This window comes from Acomys minous (assembly GCF_964271855.1).
Source record: "Acomys minous genome assembly, chromosome: 9".
NCBI classification, from domain to species: Eukaryota; Metazoa; Chordata; class Mammalia; order Rodentia; family Muridae; genus Acomys; species Acomys minous.
This window is the reverse complement of record NC_140490.1, coordinates 72,523,100-72,550,758: the sequence shown is the minus strand read 5'-3', so window position 1 is coordinate 72,550,758 and position 27,659 is coordinate 72,523,100. Positions and strand designations below refer to the sequence as shown.

The 27,659-nt window shown below is 41.0% G+C and overlaps 1 protein-coding gene across 7 annotated transcripts in view; it reads left to right on the top strand.

Moving 5' to 3' along the window:
• AMPH (amphiphysin) overlaps positions 1-27,659 on the top strand; it is a 196,673-nt gene that overhangs the window by 84,386 nt on the left and 84,628 nt on the right. For all 7 annotated transcript variants that reach the window (XM_084796448.1, XM_084796447.1, XM_084796446.1 and 4 more), the window contains exon 2: positions 7,632-7,712. In XM_084796448.1, coding sequence (XP_084652574.1) covers positions 7,632-7,712 — 81 coding nt within the window. The remainder of the gene's footprint in view (positions 1-7,631; positions 7,713-27,659) is intronic.

Here is a 27,659-nt window from a genome sequence, read left to right as displayed (position 1 = left end):
GTTGTGTTCTACCTTCCTTAAAACTTGTGGAGCAGTCTGAAGTTTCAAATAGATGGTTTGTCTGGGTAAGGAAGGTAACTGACACCATAGAACTGAGCAAATAAGTCTGTAAGAGACAGCCAGGAGCAGAGCTCCTCCTTTGTGCTGCATCGCTGAGTGTAGATATATCCTAGATTTCATGTTTGGATATGTTCTTAAAACACCAACAGCTTTGTTATGGGGTCCACTGCTACAGGCTCAGTAAGTATGAGAAATCTCTGGAACTTCAGGCTAATGGTACATGGAAGCATCTCTCCCCTTGCCTAAAGAACCTGATTATTGACGTTGTGTATCTTGTATAGACTTGGCACATGGCAGTACTGTGACTGTGAAGAGGGCTGCTGGTGAAGGAAAATTTGGTTCATCTTTCAGTCTCAGGAGATGACTAGGAAACCTTCACTATAAGCTGGCATGCCCTGGCATTGAGACTTGCACATATCAAGTTTCATAAAATGGTAGTTCTGAGAAAAGACTCAGCCCAGGGTATGGTAGTGTGAATACAAAATGCCCCCATGGTTCTTTGGGGAGGTTTAAGAGGTGCAAGGCATTGGGGTTGCTTTCAGGGCATAATGTCTCATTCCCCTCTGGTTTGCTTTCTGTGATTTATGTTTATGGGTGATGGTGTGACCTCTCCGGGTCCTGCTCTAGCCACTGTTTCTGCCTGCTGCCATGCCTCTCCACCATGATGGACTTTTATCCCTCTGGCACTGTGAGCCAAAATCAACTCTTCCTTCTAAGTTGTTTTTGATCATGGTGTTTGACTACAGCAACAGGAAAGTATCAGAGACACAGGGAGATGGTGGGCTCAAAATCCAGTCATCAGTTCAAGATCAACCTCAAGCTATCTTTTTCCATGAAGGTTTTTTTTCCCCTTTCTTCTTTTATGTCAGGGGACTAGATGTTCTCAATGTTAAAGGATTTGGGATAGAAGAGAGCAAAATTCTGAACTTGATAGCTGATGAGAAAGCTATGGTTGGAAAGCCACACTGGCTGGTTCTTACTCTCACTACATCTGATTCCCATGACTTCCAGTCATTTACCTCTGATCCCTGCTAAACCTCTGGTTTTCTTTCTTTTGTATCTCCCACCTTATTTCCCTTTGCTCTGTTTAGGATTAGCCTACTCACGTGAGACATGCAAGGTCTATTAAAGATTATTCTCAGACTTTTCAATATGAAAAGTGAGGCAGGAGGCTGAGAACATTTCTTGTCTTAACTGTCCCCAAAAGTGTCTCCTGGAAATATCAGGAAGGTCATACCAGGCTGAGGAGTTTTGATGAAACAATGCCTAACACACTATTAAAGTCTTCCAGAGCGCAGAATGGATGCTTAACTGTACAAAACTATTGTCAACAAGAAGATGAGTCTGGGGACATGAGGCGATCATAGCACATGAACCACACTAAAGATGCGTTTTCAGTAATCTGTCTTATTCTTCTCTGGGTAAAGATAACATGCATTGACTAAAATAATTGAAAGAAGTTGGAAGACCATTGTACTAACACTGCTGTCTAGGTCCTGAAACACATCTAGACCATTGTGAAAGGAATGATATGCCGGATTTTGAAAAAACATCACCGCACACGTCTAGCAGGAAGATGTAGGAAAGCAGCAAGGGTGCACTTACCTTATGTGACGTTGAGGTATTTGAGTGTGCACTTACATGCTTTATAAGTGAGGGAATGACTGATGGAGCTTTGGACAGGGTATGGACAGGCCCTGAGCATGCCTTGGCCATCTCATGAACAGATAATGTTCATATAACATTATGTGCTTTTTTTGTGAGGATAGAAGAACATTAAGATGGGCAGATCTGGGCCCAGGGGTCCTGCTCAAACTATGGCACCAGCCAAGTACAAAACATGCAGTAAACTTCAAACCCCTACCAAAATCTAGCCAATGGACAGGATATTCTCTACAGTTGAGTGGAGAGTGGGGTAAGACTTTCACATGAACTCTGGTCCCCCATATTTGACCATGTCCCCTGGATGGGGAGTCCTGGTGGCACTCAGAGGAAGGATAACAGGCTACCAAGAAGAGACTTGATACTCTATGAGCATATACAGGAGGAGGAGGTCCCCCTCAGTCACAGTCATAGGGGAGGGGATTAAGGGGAAAATTGGAGGGAGGGAGGAATGGGAGGATACAAGGGATAGGATAACAATTGAGATGTAATATGAATAAATTAATAAAATACATTAAAAAAGAAAATCTGAAGGGAAGGTGCTACAGTATTCAAAGAAAAATATTGTAATTGTATCATTCTCCCATTGACATTTAGAATCTGATGAGAAGGAAGCATGAGTCACCAGGATGGGAAGTTTGTCTCTTCTCCACTCTCATCCACCATATACATTTCTCTAAGGTGGGCCAGGGGTCAGTTCTTCCAAGTACATTTCAGAATACATAGCTCTGGTCAAGCCAGATGTGAACACATCCTTGACATCCCCATATGGCCTTCTGTTTGAACTTCTTTGTAGTGTGCATTGTTTGTCCTTATCAACTTGTCCAATTCTGCACCCAAGGCTGGTGTTGCTGCTTGGGAGGTCAGACATAAGCATGGCTGAACCTTGCTTTGATCTTTTCCTTTAATGAACAGAAGCCATTTCCATAGTAAAGGGAAGGTTTAGGTTTTTTATCTTGTACTTCAAATGCCAAGTTTTTTTTTTAAAGCTGCCAACTTACTGTTTCATTTCTAATTTAAAATATTAACAGAACTGCTTTTCCCCAACCACAGCTGCAGTCAGTAGTGGGTGCCTTCCACTTTGGGAACATAAAACTTGATTAGAATTTTGTCTTTACATTATAGAGAAAGCATGAAAAGCAGAGTTCTAAGTCCTTGGCTAATCTGCTTGGCCACTTTGTTCAGGAATAATTTCCTTAGGAAACACAAAAGAACCATTGGGGAAATGCTTGCAACTCAGTCTCAGGAGATCACCTCTAGAAAGGACAGGGAAGAGGGCTCAGGACATCAGTGCTGGAGAGGACAGGGAAGAGGGCTCAGGAGATCAGTGCTGGAGAGGACAGGGAAGAGGGCTCAGCAGGAACCACTCTGACTTGTCATATTCGTGCTTTGCCTCTCCATTTGGCTCTTTACTTGATTCTATTAGAACTGGAACAGACTCAGCGAGCCTGGGAGGATGAGCACAGCCCTGGGGGGATGAGGTAGAATCTCACTGCAAGGAGGTACATGGTAAGATTTGCATTTATGATTTGCCTTTTGAAAAACAGAAGTTAACGATTAAAATTACATTGTTTTCAAATAGCAGAGTGTTCATGTGGATGAAATTAAAGTCCTTGATCCAAACATTCCCCAAAAGCCAGGGTATCAGCTCAAGGGTAATATCATCCACCATGAGCTGGCCCCAGCCACATGAGTCACTAATTAAGGCAATTCCTAACAGGTGCTCTATGCCAATAGTATGGGCACATTTTCTCAATTAAAATTCTCTCATCCCAAATATGTCTGGGTTTGTGTCAAGTTGACAAAAAAACCAACCAGGACAGACATAGATCTAACCTGTAACTCAAACTATAGAATGTACATTGTTTATTAATATCTGCATTTCTCTTGATTGCCTTAGTGACACTACCATTGAGAAGGGTGGAGAGAATGTAAGCTATTAAGAAAACACGGCCAAGTGTAACATGAAAGTGAAATCCAATGCCCAGATGCTTTCAGAGCAAGGATGAGGATTATCAATAGGACTGGAGTTCTCTCTTACATAGGAATGTTCTCCTCCAGTGACTAGCTTTGTGCTGTCTCATAGTTCAGGTCTCCGCAGCTACGAACTTGGTAGCATATGCCATAAAGTTGTCATGACAGTTCAATGAATTAACACATTTTAAGTCTTTGGAAAAAGAACCTGAAAGACAATATAGCTCAATCAAATAATTAGTTGATATGGAAATAACCAGAAGTCCATGACTGCACTTTTGTTACTATGGCAAATGGGAAGAAGCTAATGATGACGATCCAACATGAACTAGGACAGCTTCATGGGGGATTGAGAAAGCTTCATGACTGTATGATAGTAGAGAGGCTTTTGTAGGTTGAAGGTGGTGGAAAACATCAATGTGGGAATGAAATGTTGATTAAAGAAACTTTGGATATAAAAGTATAGCTAGATCTTAAATTATAGAGGACAAAATCCTCCCATGCTTAATCCAGGAGCTATCTTCAATTGATAGCTACCTACTAATAAAAATTTAGTTTTCTCCAAGGAAGTCTTGCTGGGGGGGTGGGGAGGGGAACCTACTCTTAAGGGTGGGCTGCATGCCTAGCTGCAGATGGCTTACAGAAAGGAATTCAGAAGCAATGTTGTATCAGGGCTTTTAGAAAGATCTTTTTTTAATTTTTAACATTATTATATATAAATCACAGTTTCATAATATATAAATATATTATTATATTAATGAATATGTATTATGTATATGCAATTTATGTATATTAGAACTTTCAGCTTCGTGTTTTTATGAAATTTTTGAGTGTAAATGAGTGGGTCTCTGTATCTATATCCCTTTCTTGTGCCTGTTCTCGGGCTCTTTTCCTTCTGTATGTCTGTATTGTCCTTCTGATGTGTTAGTTATCTTTTTAAAATTATTTTATGTTGTTGTTATCCATTAGAAGAAATGGGGTGAATCTGGATGGGAGGTGGAGAGGAGGAGCTGGAAGTAGTAGCATGAGAAGCTGTAATCAGGATTTATTATATGAGAAAAAAATCTATTTTCAATACAAAGAAAAAATGTAGGTGGCGCATATGGTTTTGCTCATGCCTAAACTGTGAACTTTAATGACTGTTCTAAGGTCACATGTACATTGAGAAGATTCCAATGTTGTGATAAGTCAGGATTTCTGGGGGCCTTGCAACATGGCAGCCTGTAGAGGGAGCAAATATTTCTTCTTCTGTCCATAATGTCAGAAGGTATTACAGCTTTGCCCACCCCCATCACAAGCAACTCATATTTGGTTCATGATGAATTGGGGATCCATTGAGGGGCTCTACTGAGAGACACTGAAGAAGAGGAAAGTAATTCAGCACCTACCATGGAGACGTCTTCTTGGGAGCACATTAAGTCTGACAGCTAGAAAAGTGTGGCATAGACGTTTCAGGCGTGGCATCCTAAGTCCCTGTTTTACAATGTCAAAGCTCTGGGGTGACACTGTCTTTGTAGGAAAGTCACCATAAGGAATGGGATACACGACTTACAAAGGAAGTGACTTTGCGTGCGCATCCATTTTCTGTAAGTCTCAGTTGACTTGTCTCTAGCTCAGGGATGAGAAGGCTGTTTTAAGGGTCAATTGAAGGAGAAGGCACCAAGTTCTCAATGTGGCCGCTGGAGTGATAAATGTTCCTTGGAAAGGGTAGCCTCCCTGTCCCTCCTCCTTTCCTAACTCTCCTCTGTGGACGCTGCTACCAAAGGCAGCATGCACACAGATGCAGGACTCCCACAGCTCAGGGTTCTGCACACTCTGTTACTCTCAGCGGCACTGTCAAGTTGGAAACTCTTTTTACATGTAGGGACTATTCCATGGCTGTTTTATGGCCTCATCTCATGTATATGTCATGTACAGGAGTCCACGGATGTTCTTCCCACCGTTACGATCATGCGTCCCATAAGACACATGTTTCCTAGAGCCCATTGGCCTTAATATAGATTGTTCATGAAAATAAGAGTATTTGATTTGGTGTGGGTCTTGTCTGCTTCCTTTGAGAAGGAAAAGGCCATATTGGTGGTGACAGAGGCACTGGGCTGCAGAAAGGTGATTTTCCGCAAAGTTTACAAGAGGCCACCTACTTAGCTTTGTGATATTAGTCCTTCAGATGTCATATGGTTAAAACAGGTTCCACACAACACTGTGAGGATGAAAAGAAAGGCAAGCTATCTTCTGTGATTTCAGGCTCACAGTGGGCATGCAATGCATATTTGTAGTGTTCATTTTTATGCCTAGGATAGAGTACATATTCACTGCTGTAGCAGCTTGTAAAGCTGAGACTGCAGCATCCCTTGCCTGCAGGCTGTTGTCAATGGATGAGTAGTTAAGTGGGTCTCAGCAAGTCCTGTGATACACAGTACCTAAAAAGAGTTGGGTTTGTGGACTTTGAGATCTACAGGAACATTGTGTGGTCCGTGCCAGCTCCCTTCCATCATCATCTTTAGGCTTGTGTATGACTCTACATGTGTCTATATATGTGTGTGTGTTTCGGTAGTCAAAAGTAATTTGGAATAGTTTTCTTTAAAATGTTTTTTAATGAAAAGGTAAAATTGAGTAAAGCAGCAGTAAAGCCAAATTGTCTTTCTGAAAATCATGAGATTTAGAAAGAAAATACAGGAGAAGGTGCGAGCCTTCCTTGGTTATTTTGAGTTTGTCTCTGTTGCAGGTGTGGCCCCTGTTGCTTTTCTTTATCTCTGAAACAATAATAATGACAAAAATAGTAGTAAGACTTGGAAGCATAGCTCAGCTCCACACTGTTGTTCGTTCTGCATGCTTTGATGAATGTGGATGGATCTCTGTAGTAGAGCTTTTTAAATGATGTTGGATAACGCTGCAGGATGCATTAAGGCGAAATTATAGAAGGTAATGTTTATGGAGTTTCCATATCCTTGAGCAAGCCAGAGTTTTAAAAAATGAGATATAAGGACACTGATCATCAAATAGCAAACTCTACCACAGCACTCGGGCTCTATCTGCCACATCCTGACACGACCTCTTATTTGTCTTTAAGAAATGCTTGCTTTCCTTGGCATCATGTCCTGTGTTCCAGATGTAATAGTTCTTCCTGTGAATTTACTTAGACCCCATCATTGCCTGAAATGAACTCTGATGCATTCCTGTCAGTTGAATTGCTAACAACACATTAAATGCCACCTCCGGGGCATTCTCTGAATCCTTGAGCTCCATGAGATATGGTTACAACAGTCTGTAACACATTTGTGTTGCTTGTACAGCATCACCTCCGATTTGTTCTTATAAAGCTTCCTTATGGATTCTACTGCACTGTCAGATGTTTTTAGGATAAATGCTGCATACTGATTTATGCGTCTTAAATTTCTGGGTAGCCAATAGTCGGCATTGGGTTGTACAATAGTGTATGCCCATGATCACTTTGAATGTTTACCAAGTTGAGGGAAATAGCAGAGCATGTTCAGGAGAATTGAATGCCATCCCTAGCATGTACACTTTAGTCATAAAGCCTGGTTTCTCTGATTAACACAGAGCTGGGTACCCCTTATACATTATGCATTTTGCTAGCTTCTGGGGGGACAAAATAACAAGTAGAGATTAGCTTCCTTCTTAAAGTTATGCCCAGTATCCTAGAGGAATTCATTTGTAAGCAAACAAATGCAATGGTGCATGACCCTTGCTCAAAATCACACTGCTTATGGGCGATGGATATGTGATTACAATTCAAGTCTATTCAGTTCCAGAGCCACCAAGCACAACACTTCCAGAACAGAAAACTTAGCAGTGCTGGGGGTGGATTCTGTTCAGACCCCTTGGAGAAAAGCGTCGGTCTCCATGGAACAAGCATGTGGTCCTGCTCTATAAACACTATTAAACCAAACCATTTTGTTTCATTCACAAACCAGGTCCTCCAGAAGCTGGGGAAAGCTGATGAAACAAAAGACGAACAGTTTGAAGAATATGTCCAGAACTTCAAGCGGCAAGAGGTGAGTCCAGTTCTTACGGTTCTGCAGCAGGAAGAACTATTTGTGTTTTCATATATGGTATGGTTTGGATGACTCCCAAAGCTTGTCTGTTGGAAGTTAATCCCCACCGTGAAGCCTTAAGGAGGACCCAATTTAATCGACTGTGGTGTTTAGAGGCCAGGACTTTCAGAAGTGGTTAGGATTAGAAAAAGCCATTCGGGTGGCTTTATAAGAAGAGGGACAGAGGCCAGAGATACATGCTTTCTGACTCTTGTTGTGTGACTCTGAGCTGCCTTACATCTACGCAAGTAATCCTGTCATTACTGGATGTACCCAAGAATAACAAGCTACAGTAAACCTCAAGTCTTATACTGTGCTTAGTCTGTGATCCTGTGTTACTGGCAAAAGAAAGTAAGTGCACTAGCTCAAATGTTAGGATGATGCCTGATATTTCTATACTTTGTGGACAACAAGAGGAGAGGCAGGGTGGCAGACGGTAAGTGTGGAGTATAATCTCAGGACATTACAGGTCACTGCTCTGGACTTCTACAATACAAGTAACTCAGCAAAAAAAAAAGAGATGCTGATTTGGTACTTTGTATTCCACAGAATCCCGGAGAGGTATTAAGCATGTCTATCAAATGATTTCTGTTAGTGCCTGAGCTGGCGAGATGGCTCAATTAGGAAAGTGATTACCTTGCAAGCAAGAGGATGAGCATCTGATTCTTATCACGCATACAAACGCAGGACATGCTGGTGCACACTTGTAATCCCAGAGCTAGGGAGACAGAGACTGAAGAAGCCCTAGGGTTTGATGTATTCACAGTCTACCCTAGTAGATGCACTCCAGGCCAAAGAGAGACCTGTCTGAGAGGATGTGTATGGTCTGAGGGTGACACCTTAGGTTGTCTGCCTGCCTCCACACGTACACATATTCAAGCACATCCCCGCAGGTGAACCCAACCTTTCTCCCACAATAAAAGACCATGCATTTTTGACAGAGATCACATCTTCCCAAGAAGTTAAAACCTATTCCCAGTGGGTAAAATAGAACTAACCTCTTGATGCCTAAAGCACAGATAAACACACATTACATTCATAAATATGTGGCATATCTATGCTATTCAATTTTCATAGAGTATGTAACTAGACAAGTGATGCCTAGTAAGACTCCTCATAGGAGATGATAATATAAAGGAAGGCTCGGGATCAGTGTGTGGTATTTGCTCCTTTGTAGACAATTTTAGTTTAACAGACACACGAATAAATAAAGTACTTTTTAAAATGGCCTGTTCTAATTAGTAAGGCTTACATAATTGACTCAAATATCACTTTCATAGTAGAGAGGAGGTGAGAAGAAGATAGGGCCAGAAGACTAGGAAAAATGGGCTTATCCATGAGGTCAATGTTAAGATGAAGGCTGTCTGTCATTAGCGCTACCTGGGTCCACAAGGAAATCTTGACGCAGGGAATGACAATCGCTAATGGAAGATCACTGCAGGTTATTTGGTCAGCTTTGCCCTACATAAAGACCCCTGGTATTAGAGACTCTCTAGTTCTGGTTGCACTAGAGCTTCTATTGTTTCTTCTCATGGGAGACACAGCCTTGCCTGAAGACAGAATCCCAAAGGCATTATCTAGTCTAGACAATGTGGAGTTCATGTTTTCCCAACAAACATGTGCTTTCCAATCCCCAGTGGTGTGATTGGCAGTATACCACGAATTGAATTTTTATTAGTATATTATAGTCATGTGACATTTAAATTTTTAAATATTCTAAAACTACATTTTTTTGTAAAATATGCACCATTTCTGGTATGTTCCTCATTAGTCTATAGTGTAAAAGGGCGGCATGTGGTCTGCCTTGGACTCTGGTTTGGAGCTTACATTTAATTTATTACAAAATAATTTTTTAAAATATTTTCTCTTTTCCTGAAAGACAGTTAGTTTGAGACAGGATGTATATGAAGGGCCTGTATGCATTGTCCTACTAGTCTTTTGGACTTCCAGGTGTAGTTTTTGAGACCTAGATTTCAAACTGCTTAATTGTGATGAAAAGGAAAGGAGAAACAAGGACAGAACAGCGAATGGAATCAGCGAAGTCTCCTATGAAGAACTTGGAATTTTCCATGATGAAAGCTAATCCAGCAGGAAGCGACAAAATCCGATGCTAATCCTCACTCCCCAGATGTTTACCCCCTTTCTGATTTTCCTCATTTATTAGAGCTTCTAATAAGTAGCAAAACTGGATGGTGCGGGCACCAATTATTTTCTGTTCACTCTGCTGCTTGCTGCCAGGTCCTTTAATGAGGGGGAGAGAAGCCCTTGGTGGAAGGAGGGAGCTTGATGTTTCTTCTTCCTGCCTAATAAACTCACCCTCTCTGCTGAGAAGCTCACCTTAGCAAGTTGGCTAGCTATAATGAAGGAGCAGGTGGGTTGGCTGGACCTGGGTCAGCAACTGTCAGAGCACATCTTGGTGAAAGCTGATGTGAGCACATTCATCCAGGTCAGATGCGACAGCGTTGTTTCAAACACAGATCTGTGGTTCGAATGTCTCGATTTCCTCTGAGAAGGGCCATGACGCGGGTCTTTCTTGCTTCTGTCTCAGCCACGCTTCAGAATGCCTTGTTTTGGTAAAATGCTTAGGACTAGTTGTGTTTTGGGTCCTCAAGACTTTTCTTTTCCTTCTTTCTTTCCCCCCCCCCCCCCCGAGACAGGGTTTTTCTGTGTAGCCTTGGCTGTCCTGGACTCCCTTTGTAGACTAGGCTGGCCTCGACCTCACAAAGATCCTCCTCCTCAAGTGCTGGCATTACAGGCGTGTGCCACCGTACCCACCTCCTCAATACTTTTAAACTTGGACATATTTGTATAATTTTTACTTGTTGGACATCATTTATCAGAAAATCCAAAATCCAAACTACTTCTGAACTCATCTTTAAAAAGGTTTCTAATTCGGAGTCTTTCAGACATTAGACGTTCTGGTTAGAGATGCTCAACGTGTGTGCACTGAGAACAGAAGCAATCCTGGGCCCTTGACATGCTTTTCGGCTGAGAGTGCAGACCTGGGGCCTATGGTTGTTAGGCTGCGCTGGCAGCTCCTGGCTTTCCCCAGCCACAGGTCCTGCTTCACCACTTTCCTCTACGGGACCCAGAGTCATGCTCTGAATTTGTATACATGGTTAAGGGTCCTCATCTCGATTCTTAGAGTAGACTTTCAGTTCTGAGATGAAAGCGACGCTTATTGCTTATTACGTGCTTCAATTGTGACACTTGTACAACACATTCAAAGACCATGGAGGGTGGATATCAGTGATTAAAAAGAAAAAATTAAAAATACATTTTAAGAGCACTTGAGTAAAAAGTTTATTTTCCTGTGTGCTGACATTTGAGTTGACACTTAGGATTTTATCATGATAAGTTGCACTTGTGTCCTGAAATGCTGGCGGTTTGGTGAGCAGTGAAACCTAGCACCTACCTTAAGTCCCCCTTTCCAACAATAAACAACCATGATGTGGGTGTGTTTGTGTATTCACCTCTCATTAAATATGAGCCATGGCCTCTTCTTTCTGAGCTAGCCACTACCAGAGCATACGTGAGCCCAGCAGGTCGGCTTTGCTTGATGATCCGGCTCTGTTCACAGCCTAGTGAGTCTCAGCCACCAAATCCTCCTTTCAGGTCATGAGACCTTCTAGACTTGGGGAAGAACCTCATTTGTTGAGTTGTATGTTTACCAGAGCAGCATCAGTCAGCGTTTAGCTTCTGTGTAACCATCCAGAAGGCCTAAGCACGACCTAAGTTTTTATTTTCCTAATTTTTTTCATAGTTCTGGGGACAGCCTTATCCTGCATTTATAACCTAACTAAAGTCAATGATACTGGTCCAGGGACAGTCCTTGGAGGACCTGTACATTGGCACAACTGGTACATTCCTCATGCCATGTTTTCTGGTGCCTTCTCTGGTTAATCCCTTCACCTTCATCACTATGGACAGGGCCTACTTTTAGTACCTTGACATATGGGAAGAGGTTGTTGATCGTGCTTTGGTTTATCTTTCACCTTCATGGAACCAAACAGTAGAAAGGATTTGTCTGTAATGCACGCGATGCCGAGTGCATCGGTGGAGCTCCTGAAGCCTCGAGGTTGTCATGGCAGCAGATGCTAGACATCCGGCTAAAGTACAGATGTCCTTGTACTTCCGTCTTAGTGAGAATGAGTTAAATGGGGGTCTCTCTAGGTCCTAAGGTTTATAAAGGGAAATTGGAGTTAGCAGTAGCACTCTAGATTTAGGCTACCGGGATGAAGTGAAGAGGGTTTGTCTAGGGAAAGATGGAGGTCTTTTCTCTACCAGCAGCTAGAGCCTCAGTGGAAGGGAAACTTAGAGGATTTAATGTGTACACTAGAACTAAGAAACAATCACAAATCGTTAATCTAGTTCTTACCGCAAGAAATTAGAACAAGTGCAAAATAAACCTGAAGCAAGCAAGACCAAGATCATAAAAAAAGATAAGAACAGAAATCAATGATCCTGAAAATCAGAAAACAGCAAGAAGATATATGAAACAAAAAAGCTGGTTCTTTGAGACATAAATCAATAAAACTGATAAATCTCTAGGCAAGAGTAACAACAAAAAGACACAAACCACCAGTCTGAGAAATGAAAGATTCTCATTTTAGACCCTGTAGCCAGTTAAAATATAGTAAGAGAGTACTGCAGTCAACTCCGTATTTAAACATTTAACAACCACAGTGAACCGATTTCTTCACGGCCAAAACTACTGAACGGGATGGGTAATCTGAACATATTCATTAGAGAAAGTGAATTTGTGGCTGAAAATTTGATAAAGATACTTCTATGTCCATGTTGTTCTGCTGGACACACAAGATGCTTAAATAGGAATTAGGATTACTTTTTACAAAGTCTTGTAGAAAACAAGAGGAAACATTTCAGCTCAGTCCCCTGGTTCCAACCCAATATCTCTTGATAATTTGAGCCTTCTTTCCATCCATATTTGTACGTCCTTTGAGAGTGAGACACTTGTTTCCCACTAATCTATGTACAAATATTTATTTGTACAACTTTCTTGTGTAGCAGTTCTTCTAACACATGTGCCATCTCCCCTGGCCCTGTGTTGCACTACTGGATAGTCGTGCCCCGTGCACTAGCTGTGGTCTGACTCACACCACTGTGCCCTCTCCTTCCCTCCACCCTCAAGGGCTGCTGGCCATGAACTCCCAGCTCCTCAGCTCACCCGCTGAGAGGCCTCACTTGCCTGGTACAGTGTCTTCAGAGAGCTTGTTCCATTTATTTCTGTTAATGCTGGCTTTGCAGCAGGAAATATTCTGGTTACTAAATGTCAATTAATTAAATTTATAATAATGATTATTAAAAGCTGCCCATGGTACAAAGTTGGCCCATTGCTACACTATATTGAATTTAAACACTTTATTATATATCTAATTATACTGAATTATAATAATTATTAATTTCTTTAAAAGTTATGAGTTAATTTAGTATGAACTGAGCATGAAGGCCATTAGTCGCTTCTTTAACACTTGTGGTATACTATTAGGTGACATGACCTTTAAATCTGCTAACCACTATGATTGGAGTAGTCTGCTTTTAGACTTTAAGAGTAGATGAGTTAATTAAAATACATGGTTTGTTTGTGTTTATCTTTAGCAGTGGTTATCAACCTTACTAATGCTGAGACCCTTTAATACAGTTCTTTATGTTGTGGTAAAATCCAACCATAAAGTTATTTTTATTGCTACTTCATAACTGTAATTTTTTACTCTTATGAATTGTAATGTAAATATTTTTGGAGAGAAAGGTTTGCCAAAAAGGGCACAGCTCATAGGTTGAGAACGATTGCCTTACAGAATGAAATATTGTCCTTGGTTCTTAGGAATGAGATCCCTGCTTGAGATGCCTTTTGTGTCTGCCTTAAACACTGACCCTAAAGATCCCATTTGTAGCCAGCCACACCCATTTTTTAAAGAACATTCTTAAGAGAAGTGGAGCAGTAAATTCCACAGCATGTTGGAGTTGACTCTAATTACCCTGTTCCATCATGACCAGTAAGAGAAACCAGAGTAGGACCCTCAGTGCTGGGATGAGCACTCACTCAAGCCAGGCGTCCTCTCTGGTACAAATTACAGGTTTGTTATTTATAGAACATTTATTTTTCTGTTTTTTACTTGGAGTACATTATCTCAGCAAGCATTATTCCAGGCCATGTTGAGAAAAAGAAATCATTTGCTCATAGCCACGGGATGTAGGATATAAACTATCCAAGTTGTGTAAAGATTGCATAGCAGGGCTCTATCAAATCACAGCTGTCAGCCGATGTGGAAAGGCATGCCACCAAGTTCGTGATCTTTACTTAGCAGGACACCACAAGCGTGTGACAAAGTGGCTGATGTTCAGGTTTCAGCCCATAGGTTGACACCCTTCAGTGACTTACAGGTTTACACTGGATTAGGCTTATCTTTGTGCACACTATGCAGTGGGGAAAGATGTTTTAAGTGGAGGGGAGGGAAGGTTGATGGCAGGATGAAGACCCAACAGTGTCACTTACAGCACCACTAACTTCTGGTGACACTGCAGCAAAGAATGCTGAAGAAAAGCTTCTCCAGAAGGCTGAGACCATGCGGCATCTCTCACATAGAGCATGAAACTCTATGGGGGTGATGGCATTTCCTTTCATCTAAGAATGGGTAGTAAATGAAGACGTGAGAAAGAAATACATGGAAAGAAGTATTCTACTCACGCTACACTTTTCCAGAAATTTCTCTGTGTCTATAAATATGTCTCACTTCCCGCATGTATTTCAAAACAGAAAGTAGCTAACTTCTTGTCTTATGTTGCTTCCTTACCTTTTCCCCTAAAGTCTATGTGATTTGGAACAAATCTTACTTGTTTGGTCTTGTCCTCATTTAGAGTCCTGCTCTGTTGGACACATATTGTTATTGGGATTAACTTTGGGCTTCATCTTACATCCAAACATCAAAACTTTCTTTGGCCAAAGCCAGAGATTTAATCACACGTCCCCTTCAAGTATTTGGCAGAACTCCGCAGCCTACCGGCCAAGCAAATGCCTTTTCTCTTTAAGGATCATGACAGAGAGGCACGTTTGAGCCAAGACACTCTGCTATAATGAAGAGAGGAAAGGAAGTGGGGGCAGTGGATAGGTTATGGTCAGTGCATTTGGGGGGGTCCCTTGGGGACTACACCACTTGTCTCCAAGTTCTTTCTGCATCCTCCCGTGTACCTAATCCCTTATGACTGCCTCTTCTTGTCCAGTCCTCCATTTCCACACTGAAGTCTTACTTGTTAAAAGATCTGTTGTTAGCCTACAGTTGCCCTGGTGTTTCCCAGTCCTTTCAGAGTGTGTAAATCTGTTTCCTTCACTAACACAATATATTTCCACTTTTTTGCATGACAGCTATTATCTGTGTATTAATGTCCATTAGGTTGCCATATACCTAGAGAAAGACTTCCTGTCACAGCCATTTAAAGAAATTCCCCGTGGTTGCCATCACATGCCATGTGCTTAATAGGTGCATTCCAGTTTTGACTTGCTTCCTTGGAACATGTGTGTCTTGCTTTGCACATTATGTGCCTCCTCTCTCACTCACCATCAGTTCCTGTCTTTGTTGTCACTATATATTTTTTTTTCTTCCTTCATCCTAATTCTTGGCATCAAAATACTTACTTGTGGATGTGTACATGGTTTGGGCTCAGCTGTAGCTTGGGTTCCAGAGCTACCTTACAACCATGGGTGCCATAAAGATCACTGGCATATACTCTTTTTTCATCTTCAAAGAGTCTTACATATTTTTATATACTTAAGTCACTTTATTTAGGCAGCAGAATATTTCTCTAGTCACTGAGCTCTAATTCTGTTCTTTAATTTCTAGCATTAAAAAGCATGCATTGGGTAGGCAGTAGTCAATGCAGAGACACACAATTTGCCCAAATGATGAGAATGAGAGGCTGAATGTTCATCCCTAAATCAGCTGTCTCTATCAACCACCATCAGCACCACTACTCAGGGGGCATGAGGAAGAGGAGGTGGAAAGTAAGAGCTGGGGGATGGGATACAGGAGATGTTGTCATTGAGCCACAGCATGGATACCGCACTCTTGAGCTCAGCTGTGGTTGCCTGCACAAGAAAAAGCCAGCCCATATTCTGGCATAAATAAAAGAAGTGCTCTCTAGTCCCCACTCCTTACTGGGAAGCTATTGGCAGTTATTAATTGGCTAGAGGACTGAGAATTATTCTTTTTTTGAGGATGTGGCAACTGGTAGGTTTCCTATACTCTGGCTGATACACACACACACACACACACACACACACACACACACACATGCCACATGAACATCTTGGCACTATTTTTGCCTTAGTAGATTATCAAAATATAAAATAAAAGAATATATGAAGTTCTGAAGGAAAAGTTTTGGAGGTCATGGGGGAAGTTAAACATGGAAATAAATGTCAGGTAGGTATGATCACCTTTCCTTATATTCACACACATACACACACACACACACACACACACACACACACACACACACACACATACACACATATATATAATTCTCAAGGTAAATAACATTGTTAATAAAAAATATGCTTTGTGTTTCAGAGAAAGCTCATTCATTCCTGAAACAACTCTTTACTAAAAAGCATCTGGATACTAAATTGATATCACTAAATTCTGAGAGAATTGTGAAATCCTGTTGCCCGGATTTACACCTGATGTCTTTTAAAGTGAAATTTCAGTTGTCATATATTATCCTGTAAGGGGATCTGTATCTGTCTGCATCTCTGGAAGGTTCTGCAGGATCCTTCACTCCACTTTTAGCAGGAGCTCTATAGCATTGTCCTCAAAAGGTTACAGCATTTAAGCCGATTCCAAGGTCATTTGTAGGTTATTTGATAGGTGCTATTATGAGGAGGCATATTACAACAGTAGTGAGCAAGTGCTTAAGCAGCCATTGCTGTTTATTGACTTTCTTCATATGCCAGGAGCTGAGCTAGGCCTTCAGCAAACTTCAAGTCAAAGACAGAAAAGTCACTGTTATTAAAGACCTTACACCTCCCCCTCACCAAATTAAAATGTAACAAGTAGACAAATTATATTATCTTCCCTAAAAATTCAAGAATATGGAAATACAGGTAAGTAGGAAAGAAACCAAGTAGTGAGTGTGATGCTGGCAGCCTTGAGGAGATCAGATCTCAAGCTCTGCTTCTTACTGGAGCTATCATCTGCAAGCCAGGACTACAGCTGAGAATGAAAGTAAGGCAAAAAATAAATAAACATTGTTTAACATGACAAATGTAGATGTTAATGGGAGCTGTTTATTCCCAAAGAACAACGTGTTGATTCAGTATAAGGATGCTCAGCAGGTCTGCATCCCATGGGAGGAGAAAGTGGGCTGGCATACACAAGTGGGGCAGTTGGCTTGGGCAGGAGTTGGACAGCTCTTCTCTGGAAGAGAATAGGCAGAGAATGACTTCCCTTTGGGTAAACGCCTGCCTGGCGCACTAGTACCAACACACAAGCATTGAGCCTTCAGAGCTCAGGGCATTGGTCCCTGGAGAAAGAGCAATTAGCCCGTCTGACATCACTCTTGCTTTGGCTAAGCTTTGCTTTAGTTTACAGAAACCTTTCTTTTGACACATTTAAATAAATAAACAGAAGGAACAGAGTCTTTGGACAATGTTACTTGTTTCTACCATCACGATACAAATTTCTGTTGTATCTTTTTTTCAATTTAGTGTATGAGTTTCCCCTAATCACAGTTAATATTCCTAGAAAACTAAATTACTTCTGTGCTTTCTCATGATACCATTCCCAACTGGACTTTGCAAGCTCAGTGAGAATATGAGAGATATTACTGAGATGAAAAAAATAATATACTAAATGTCCTGAACTATGTCGTAACTTGGTGTGAGAGTCTTTGCTTAATTGTTTGAGATGTGTTCCTTATACAACAGTCATAGCAGAATAAGTTTCTTACTAAGTACTCAGTGAAGACTGTCCATGCAGGGGTGGACGGGCTTAGCAGCTTGAGTTGGGCTTCTGGTCCGAAAGGGCCTGGGAAGGTAAGTGGGACGTGAGTTCCCTAGCTGGCCAGAGGTTCATTTTGTAGTGTGTGTGTGTGTGTGTGTGTGTGTGTGTGTGTGTGTGTGTGTGTGTGTGTGTTGTTTGCATAACCTTGATTTAATGTAACCCATCAAGGCTGTCAGGCGCACTGGATACTATGAGATGGAACAGAGAGTGGATGCATGTGGGTATGGGTGGGTTTGCCTACTTCATATCCATGCTACAGTTGCTGCCTATGCTGCCAGATGAGGAAGGACTCCAGTCATATTTATTAGATAGCCCAAACATCTCTAACCTCCTTACTCTGTGTGTCTACCATATTAACAATGGTCTGCCCCGTCCCCATTCTATCTTACATAATGCAAATGCTTTAAAATGAACAGAAATTTCTGTCATTGAAAATAACAGTGTTTCTAGCATCACCTGCGGTGCCTATTCCCAGGTGAAGAGATGGTTCCTGGAAGAGAATCTTCATGGTATGCTCTACAGACTTCTGTTAATGCATCCTATTCTGTTACCTGTCTTTAATTACCTTTTGCCTAAGTGTATCAACCATGACAACTGAAGAGGGTTTGGCTTCTCATTCTTCAATATCTACCAAGAGATTGATTACATATATCTCCACTTCCTCCCGTGAGAAAAGGTCACTAGCTATTTGGAAACCTCTCTAAATGGCTCCCATCCTGACAGTGTCATGCTGGTATGGCATACAGAGAAACAGGCATCTTTCTCATGGATGCCTAGGAAACAACCACCTGAAATGGTTGAGAATCTACATAAATGATTGCAGCCGTTAGATTGTTTCACTTGCTCTGTGTCTATCATAAGTCACCTTGCAATCCCATTGTTGGCCCTGCCAGTTGAATAACATTCTAAAAAAAAAGGCATTACCAAGGATCTCCTATGGCAATTGTCTGAAACCTGGAGCCAGGCATGTGGTTAAGTGCAGGGCTGTGCACCAGAAGCCAGTCAACATATTAAGGTTCCACAAAGTGAGAGATAGATGCAGTGAAGAATTAAAGAAGTTTTCAACAATCACCAGCTGCAGGTCTTTTAAAAGGTCGATTCCTACATCCAACTCTGGACTCTTTATTGCTGCAATGTTTAAAACCATAAAAAACTTTCTGAGTAGCTTGACTGTGCATTTGATGTATACCCCAATGAGTCATCCTGTGATGGAATCATAGTCTGATATTTTATAACAACAGGAGACATACTGGCTCCTTAATATTTTTGAACATGAGACCATACTTAATTACCTGTCTTCTAAGGAAGATTGTGATTGTTAAGTTTCTAAGCCCCACTGGACTACCACAAACAAAATACAAAGGCGCTTGTTTATGAAACATTTTTCAGGAAGAGCTTTGCCAATTATAAACTGTAAATACAGCATTTACTTGATTCACGTAGTGACTGACAAGTGTCACTTTGCTATATATCTGGGGAAACTAAAGACATGTTATAAAACTTTTGGGAGTCAGCTTAATTATTCTTCTGCTGTTAATATTCATGCTTTCTAGTTTCCACAGTCAGTAAATTTTCAGATGAGCTTAATGTCTCCCATATCCACTGTTAAATGTTTCCTGTACACCTGTGTAAATTGCTCCTGTGTGCCTCTGGAATTCTTTATTGCTGCAATATTTAAAACCATTAAAAACTTTCTGAATAGCTTCACTGTGCATTTGATACTTAGAAGTACAAATGAACAACAAGGACACATTATAAATTCCCACGGAGGCTGTTTGGTAACTTGGCTTGTTCCTTGTGAAGGTTTTCTCCTGAATCATGGCATGATGCAGAATTTAGTGCATTTACTTGTTAATTATTGAGGGGAGGTCCATGGCTACAATATGTGTATGGCAGTCGGAGGACAGCTTTTAAAAGCTGGTTCTTGCCTTCCACCTTGCTGAGGCTGCATCTGCTGCTAAGCTTTGAGCTCCAAGGTATGTGGTCTGCAAGCTGCCAGGTGATTCTCTCATTTTCTCCGCCAATCTCACCATAAGGCTCTTGGGATTGTGGATGTGTGGCACTGTGTCTACTTAACACTCCAGAGGTCAAACTGGGGTTGGCAGGCTTGGCTGATAGGCAGTTTTACAGACTGAACCCTCTTAGTTCCGTTAGACATTTATGAAACAATCTCTCTTGGCATAGTTGAACATTTGGAAAGCATGTAATAGGGTAGTGATAGTGACATATACTATATAGCAAGTGCATGGAACATTCCAGGCACATTCTATGAGACTTTCATGGACCTCATTACTCAGCCTTTGTTGTTGCTCAAGCTAGTAAATCCTGTGATTATCATAATTTTACAGAATAAAATTAGAGAGGCTAAGTAGTTGCTCACGGTTGCATGGCTAAGACAGGGATCATATTTATTTATTTTTACTTTAATTCTTGAGGCTATACTATAAGTACATTTCTTCCTTCCTTTTCTTCTCTCTATACCTTCCCAAATACCCCTTCTTTCTCTTTTTCAGGTTCATGGCCTCTTTTATAAATGTTATGCCATCCATATGTATATACATATACATATGTATTCCTAAATAAAGACTGCTCAGTCTGTATGTTACTTGTATGTCTGTCTTCAGGCCCTACCACTTGGTATTGGATAACCAATTGGAGTTCTCTATACTAGAGAAGACTGTTTCTCCCACTCTCACTATTCCTTGGCTGCTGTAGTTCTTTGTATAAAGTTGAGGCCTCATAGGATTTTCCCCATCTACTTTGGCATTTCTGTCAGTGTTGTCTTTGTTCAGCTTACATTCTGGCAGTCATGCTGGTTAGATGCTATTGGTGTATCTTCTGATATTACTAGTAGACAAATTCTCACAGCGATCTCTCTAGCCTTTTTCCTCTCATAACATCACCTACCCCCCTTCCACAATGTTCCCAGAGCCTTAGGTGTGGCATTGCTTTGTAGATGTACCTGCTGGGACTGGTCTCCATAACTCTGCATTTGGATTGGTTGTGGTTTACTGTAGTGCTCTCCAGCTGTTGAAAAGAGAAGGTTCCTTACTGAGGAGTGAAGGGTACACTTATCTGCGGGTACAAGAACAAATTTTAAGATTGTTGTTGGGCAGAGTGATGGTTTACAATTGACCTGGTACTGACCTGAATGCCTCCTCCATGAATCATAGTTCCCAAAGGCACTGTGCAAACTTCCCAAAGAGGCAGGCAAGCAACAGTTCTAGCCAGCTATGGTGCCTATGGACCAGAGCTCACATTGTAAAGCCAGGCAATGTGGTCAAGGCACCGTGTCATAAGGATATACAAATTACATCAAGTAAGTTCTGTTGAATCATGAGATTTTGAGGGAAAAAAGTAATTAAATTTGGCATTTTAAGTTATAACTGAGGACTGTATTAGAACATAGGGAATGGTGCCCTCAGTTATATTTTCCTCATTGATCAGCAGTTGACCTTTCCTCTTTCATTGCCCTCAACCATGTCTTCACACCCTGCAGCACAGAACTCATAGAGAAGCAGAGCTCCCCACTTGTGCACACATAGGGCTTAAGCAGCCCAGACTGCCTAAAGTCTAACAGATAGATGTTAGTTGGGGCAGGTTTTCTTCTTTTGTTTCAAGTTTCTCATTTCTAAAAGGGAAACACTATTTCTAAAACTCTAAAGCACCATGGCCATCTTATGGAGTTGTTGGGAAATAGCAGCACTGTAGTGTTTGGGACAGCTCCTCTAATAAACAGCACAGTAGTGTCAGACTTTATAATTATATTTGCCATATTAACGGCTTCCACTGAGAACATTGTTCAGTCATGAGTTGCACTTTGTTTCCCCCAAATCCATAGGTTGAGTGCTGACCCTCAGGACCTAGGGATGTGCCTGTATTTTGGAATCATCCTTATAGTTGTAGATTAGATTAAATGAGATCTTTCAGGTGAGTCCTAAACCAATATGGCCAGTGCTATTATGAGAAGAGACAAAGACTGCAGAGGTATAGACACTATGAGGATGCATTGAGAGGCTCTTTCTAAGCCAAAGAGAAACCAAACTTGTAATAGCTTGGGCTCTCTGCATCCAAATCTAGAGACTTGTGAGGAACTAAATTTCTGTTGGGTAGGGCCCCATGCTATGATAGTTTTTAGTAGAAACCCTGCAGAAATAGCTTACAATTCAGATTTTATATGTGGCGGCTTCAGGAACATATTAGATATTCTGTAGGGTTGGATTAATGACAGTCAAGGTGCATTCTTCTTCTTCATTAATGCATTCACTTACCTTGACCCAGCAGTTAATTTTAGAGAGCTTTTATGTCTGTTCAATTTAGTCATGAAAGAATATGATAAGTAGAGCCACCAGCCACATACACAATAAAAGACACTGAACAAGAAGATGTAAAGAGAATTATTGCTGGGCCGAGGCTCCTGTGGAGTTTCCTTTGATTTCACTCACCCTTTTCCTTATCTATCCATTATGCTCTAGGTCTTAAAGAAGTAATGAAAAGATATTTAAATAATGCCCTGGTGAACCTTACAAGTCACGTCCTTCCCCCTTGCCTTCTCCAAACAAACACATGTGAACATGCTAACCCAAGGCTTGTTTACCTTTGAAATGCTGTCTTACAGTTTAGCAGCACCTAAACTTGTCTTAGGGAGGACTGAATTTATAGCCTACTGAGGGTGCTTGTGTTGTTGAGTAGCCTACTGATCCATTTGATCACATGTAGATTCAGCTATCATTGCTTGTTAACTGAATATGGCCTCATTAAGTCCCAATTCTTTGATAACTTAATTTTATTAAAGTCTAAAATATGATAGACACTTTTTATTAACATTGCTTTTATTATTGAGTTAACTTTCCTGAACTTTTATAAATCATAGCCAGTTCTAATTTTGATGTGTGACTTCAACCATTTTCCAGTGGAAAATGTCAGCAAAGGCCAAAAATAAAAAGGTTAATGGGAGTTCATGTAGGCTTATCATCATGGGTGAGACGGTGGAGTTTAATCTTATGAAATCACATTGTGAAGTTCCCTCTTTTGAGGCCCAGGTTTCATGTATCTGTTATTACTGTGGCCTTCACACAAAGACCCCTTTCTAAATTCCAGTTTTCAGCTTTTTAATTAAGGGATGATTTAATGAAACCTATTTTCTATATGTGCAATACATATACATATATGTGCATATATATTACTATGAGTGACACTTCATTTAGTCATTTCTTTACAACTGACATTCAGGGAAATCAAAATTAACCACCTTACTAATGAGCTTCTTGTAGACAGCACAAGTGGTTCCATGCACTCTAAGTGGATATTTGGAGCCCGCTGCCCTGCCGTTTCACAGTATACTCTTACCTATTATTTTGCTTAGGGAGATCAAGTCCACAAGGATGGTGTTAAGCACCACAGTCATGGTGAGGCTTCAGGGTGCTTTCGGTTTTGTTTTTACAGATTTTTTAAAGTTGACTTAGGCTGAATCCTCATCTGAAAAATGAAGTCTACATGTTTCCCACTGAACTTTCTTCCCAGTTTACACCTAGCCTGACTTGGTTTTTATAACCAGTTGAGGAACTGGTATAAAAAATTACTTTCCAGCTGCCAACAATTTCAGTTTCCTCAGCTGAGGTGAGTTCCCACAGCTGTGCCCTGAGGTCTGAGTTCATCTCCATCCTGAGCAGAGCCTGAGAGATGCTCAACTCACACTGGTTAGTTTCTTAGTCTTGGACCTCACAGTCTTGATGCCCAAGCCGAACATGGCCTTGCTGTTATGGAGTGTCTACTTGGAAAGAGGTGTTTCGCTTTTGCTGCAAAAGTTATCTGAAAAGACAAATCAGTTATTACATTTACCACATTTAATAAGTTCATTCAACATTTACTGCTTTTTAAACAAATATCAAGCCCCTGAAACCTGAAGGTAATTTTCAGCCCTGCATAATCTCATTAATAACATCTGTTGTGCCTGGCTTCATAAGGTTAGTGAGTGATAAGTGATTCACATCCCTTGCCCACGGGTGTCATGCACAAAGTAGTATGTAAAAATAGTTCCAAAACGATCGAGGACTAGGTAATACACTAAGATATCATCAAATCTATGCATTTTGTTCATAATCCTATCAAATTAATACCTAAACCATGGCTTTTTTTTTTCTGGGAAGAACTATCCAGGATAAAAGCAAGCTAAAAAAAATTGTCCTTTTCGACTCTTGCAAACCAGAATGTAAGCATTTATTATGGCTAATTCCTCAGGTATTTTTAATTCTTCAATGTTAATTTTCTTTTTTCTTTTCTTTTTTCTTTTTCTCTCTTTTTTGTTGTTGTTGTTGGTTTTTTGTTTTGTTTTGTTTTGTTTTTTGTTTTTGTTTTTGTTTTTGGTTTTTCAAGACAAGACTTCTCTGTGAAAGCTTGGCTGTCCTGGACTTGCTTTGTAGACCAGACTGGCCTTGACCTCACAGAGATCTGCCTCCCTGGGGTTACAGATGTGTGCAAATGCTACTTACTATGCCTTGATGGAGACCTGGCTTTGAATTCAAATACCTAGAAGTCTGTCCATGAGTCTGGCAGCTACTCTCACCCTCTCTCTTTATAGAATGCCCACCTGCCACTACCAGGGCACATCATGACATTTCCCTTCAGTGGCATGCTTGTTAGGGTCTTCATAGAGTGCTTCATGGAGAGTGGCAGCTGTCTAAGGTTCTGAGGACTCTTGCAGATGAAAATCACTCATGCCACACTCTGTTGCACTGTCTGACAGCCATGCAAATAATTAATAAACATTTGTTACTCTGAGCTAGCATGGTGAAAAACATCTTGAAAACACATTGAGTTAAGTATGAAATGTGACTTTCTTGTACTACCACAGATCTTGGAAATGTTCACTGCTGATGTGCTTACCTGAGTGTTAATTTGATTATATCCATTGATTGATTTTAACTTCAAACTGATCATTAGGGGGTGTGTTGATGAAAGCTGCACATGAGAGAAATAATCAGAAGCCATAGAACTCAGCAAGGCTTTTTGAATGAGGCATAGAGTCTCAGATCTGTGTAGAGGCCTTTTAATCCACATGAACTTTGTGTGTGCCTACTAGTTTTTGAAACCTCTATGATGAAACCTTCATCATGTTTACCAGGAGATCTGAGAAGAAGGCAACTTGAGGGAGCACTTCCTTCTTTCCTGGGCTGGAAGAGTGTGAGACTCCATGGGGAGAGTGAGTGAGAGAGCTTTAATGTGGAAGAAAAAAAGACTATAACTCCCTTAGGCTGTGTGTGGGAAAGTGCAAGCTGGGGGCCCAGCTGGGCTCGAGAAATAGCATGCAGCTACTGACAAACCGAAAATGATTCAGATGAAAAAAGAAAAGAATTTCTGACCAACACTGGAGCTGTGTTGCAAGAGTATAGTGTTTGGCAGGATAAGGGACTTTGTAGGTGGTAGATTCTTCTTGGATCCTGTCCAAAGAAGAACATTGCTAAGAAATTCAGATGGCTTAATTGCAATAGATTTATTTTTATTAAATTTATTTATTTGTTCCCTTTATATCTCGATCACAGCACCCTCTCTCCTCCCCTCTTTCCCCCTCCCATTCTCTTAGGAAAAGGGAGGACCCCCCACCTGTACCAATGCACCCGGACCTTTCAGGACCAAGTTCATCCTCTTCCACTGAGGACAGATAAGGCAGCTCAGTTAGGGAAAGGGATCCAAAATCAGGAAACAGAGTCTATGTCAGAGACAGCACCTGCTCCACTCAGTAGAGGGCCCACATGAAGACCGAGTTGTCTATCAGTTACATATGTGTCAGAAGCCTAGGTCCAGTCCATGTATGCTCTTTGGCTGATGCTTCAGACTCTGAAAGCGCTGTGGACCTAGGTAAATTGACTCTGTTTGTATTCTTTTGGAGTACTTGTCCCCTCTGGATCCTTCTATTTCTTTTCTTCCTTGTTGCCATGAGCCCTGAAGAGATGGTGATCAAGATATGAAATTGTATTCTTAAAATTATTTGGTGGTAGAATTACGTTAAAATGTTGATAAAAGTAAAGCCATGTAGTAGCACAGGTGTGGGTATTTAAATATATCTACTGCACACAGACAATACAAAATCAAGACTGAGTGAGCGAAATGACAGTCCTCAGAGGAATTCAGAATGATTTCAGATTCAACAAGATTTGACAAGTTGGATAAGAATGTTTCAACTTAAATTGAAGAGAACTTGTGTTGAGGCCTGGATTCTGTGGAGCTATAGAGGAAGCGCTGGAGAAAGTGAAGAGCTCATTATAAACAGATGTGGAAAACATGTACTAGAAAAGCACAGTGCATTGGAAACAAACCAAAGGAAAGCATTTTCCAGAAGAATAGCATGTCAGTGCTTCAAGGTGTTACCGTGTTACTGAGAAAAAGGTATGCAGACAAGGGGAGTGCAGACAAGGGAGTGGGTAGGAAAGCCACCAGCTAGACTATTACAGAACAGTAATGGATCCAGGAAAAAGGCCATGTCTCTATGCTTGTCCATTATAAGATACCAACAGGCAAGCCTTAGAAACATCAAACAACTCTACTAGACCGCACATGTAATCAGTGACAGGGATCCTGGTATATGTTATAGATGAATACAAAGTAAGCATGAATAAATATGGATGAAGAATTTTTTAAATTACAGACTCACCCACAATAATGATGTAGAAAAAATTCCACATGCAAAAGAAGCTACCCCATGGCATGCTGGAGGTGACGAATTTTTGTGCAAAGCCTTCTACATTTTGGAATCAGGCAGAATTTTAGATGGAGCTCAATGGGCTTGTTACTGAAAGATTTGCATGACCTTATGGGGAATATTAAACATGTCAATAACAGGAAAGAAGAAGGTCATTTAAATTAGACCAACTTTTTGGCTTAAATTGAACTAATCTATTTAAGCCAGTGTCGGACAGCCTGAACTTTCCCTCACTGTTACACTAAAAAATGATCTCTTCTGAGAATCTCATTCATTAAAAACAAACATTATTGTTTCCTGTTGGCAAGATGAATCCAGTGTGCAGAGTGGAGCTTGAATAATTTAATTTTCTTTCTTGTTTTCAAAGAAAAGGCAGTGACTTAATTAGGGGCTGTATCTGACATACTTTGTTGCATGAACCTTTAGGAGGTGAGCGTTCCTTCCTGGGACTCTTGCTCTTCTGTATGTTCCCTGAGAAGCCACTGGTGCAGTCCAGTCCAGACTCTTTGCTTTCCTGGTTTGAGAAGTGTTACACTCAGGAACCCAAACCCTCCCATACTTCGCCCTTCAGAACTTTGAGCTTCAGACTGCTTTGGGTCTAAATCTTTCCAGGAAAATCTAATGTCTGGATTCGGCTTTGACTCCCTCTATGTCTCCTAATCTCTGATGAGGAACCTGGTCTCTCTGTCACCACCGCCCCGTCCCGTCTCTCTCTGTCTCTTTTCATTGTTCCAGCTTCCATATTTTCTAACCATTCTAACCATCCTTACCACTTCCAGTTGGTTTTCTTTTCTGAATGTTTCTGCAAATTCCATCAACGCTTTTCTGCTCAGCAACTCTGCTGGATCCTTTGTTGTTGCATTTCTGCCTTCCCCACAGGTCAGCATTCTCAGTGTTCGCTGTGACTCATTTAATTGGGCAGCTTGCCCTGCATTCTGCTGAGGTCACACTACCTCCATGGCTTTCTACAGAAATAGTTCTTACTTTGGGAAATGCAACTATTAGCTGCATTATGTTGTTCTTTTATTTATATGTGGATAAATTACTCTTGATGTTTTCATTATTGTCGGAAATACTGTTTCATCATTTTCCTAAAAGGTTAATTAGGAATGCATATTAACATATGATACATGTGGAGTAATAATAGATGCACTGCACGTTCCTCTCACCTGGAGCAAACAAGCAGTCCTC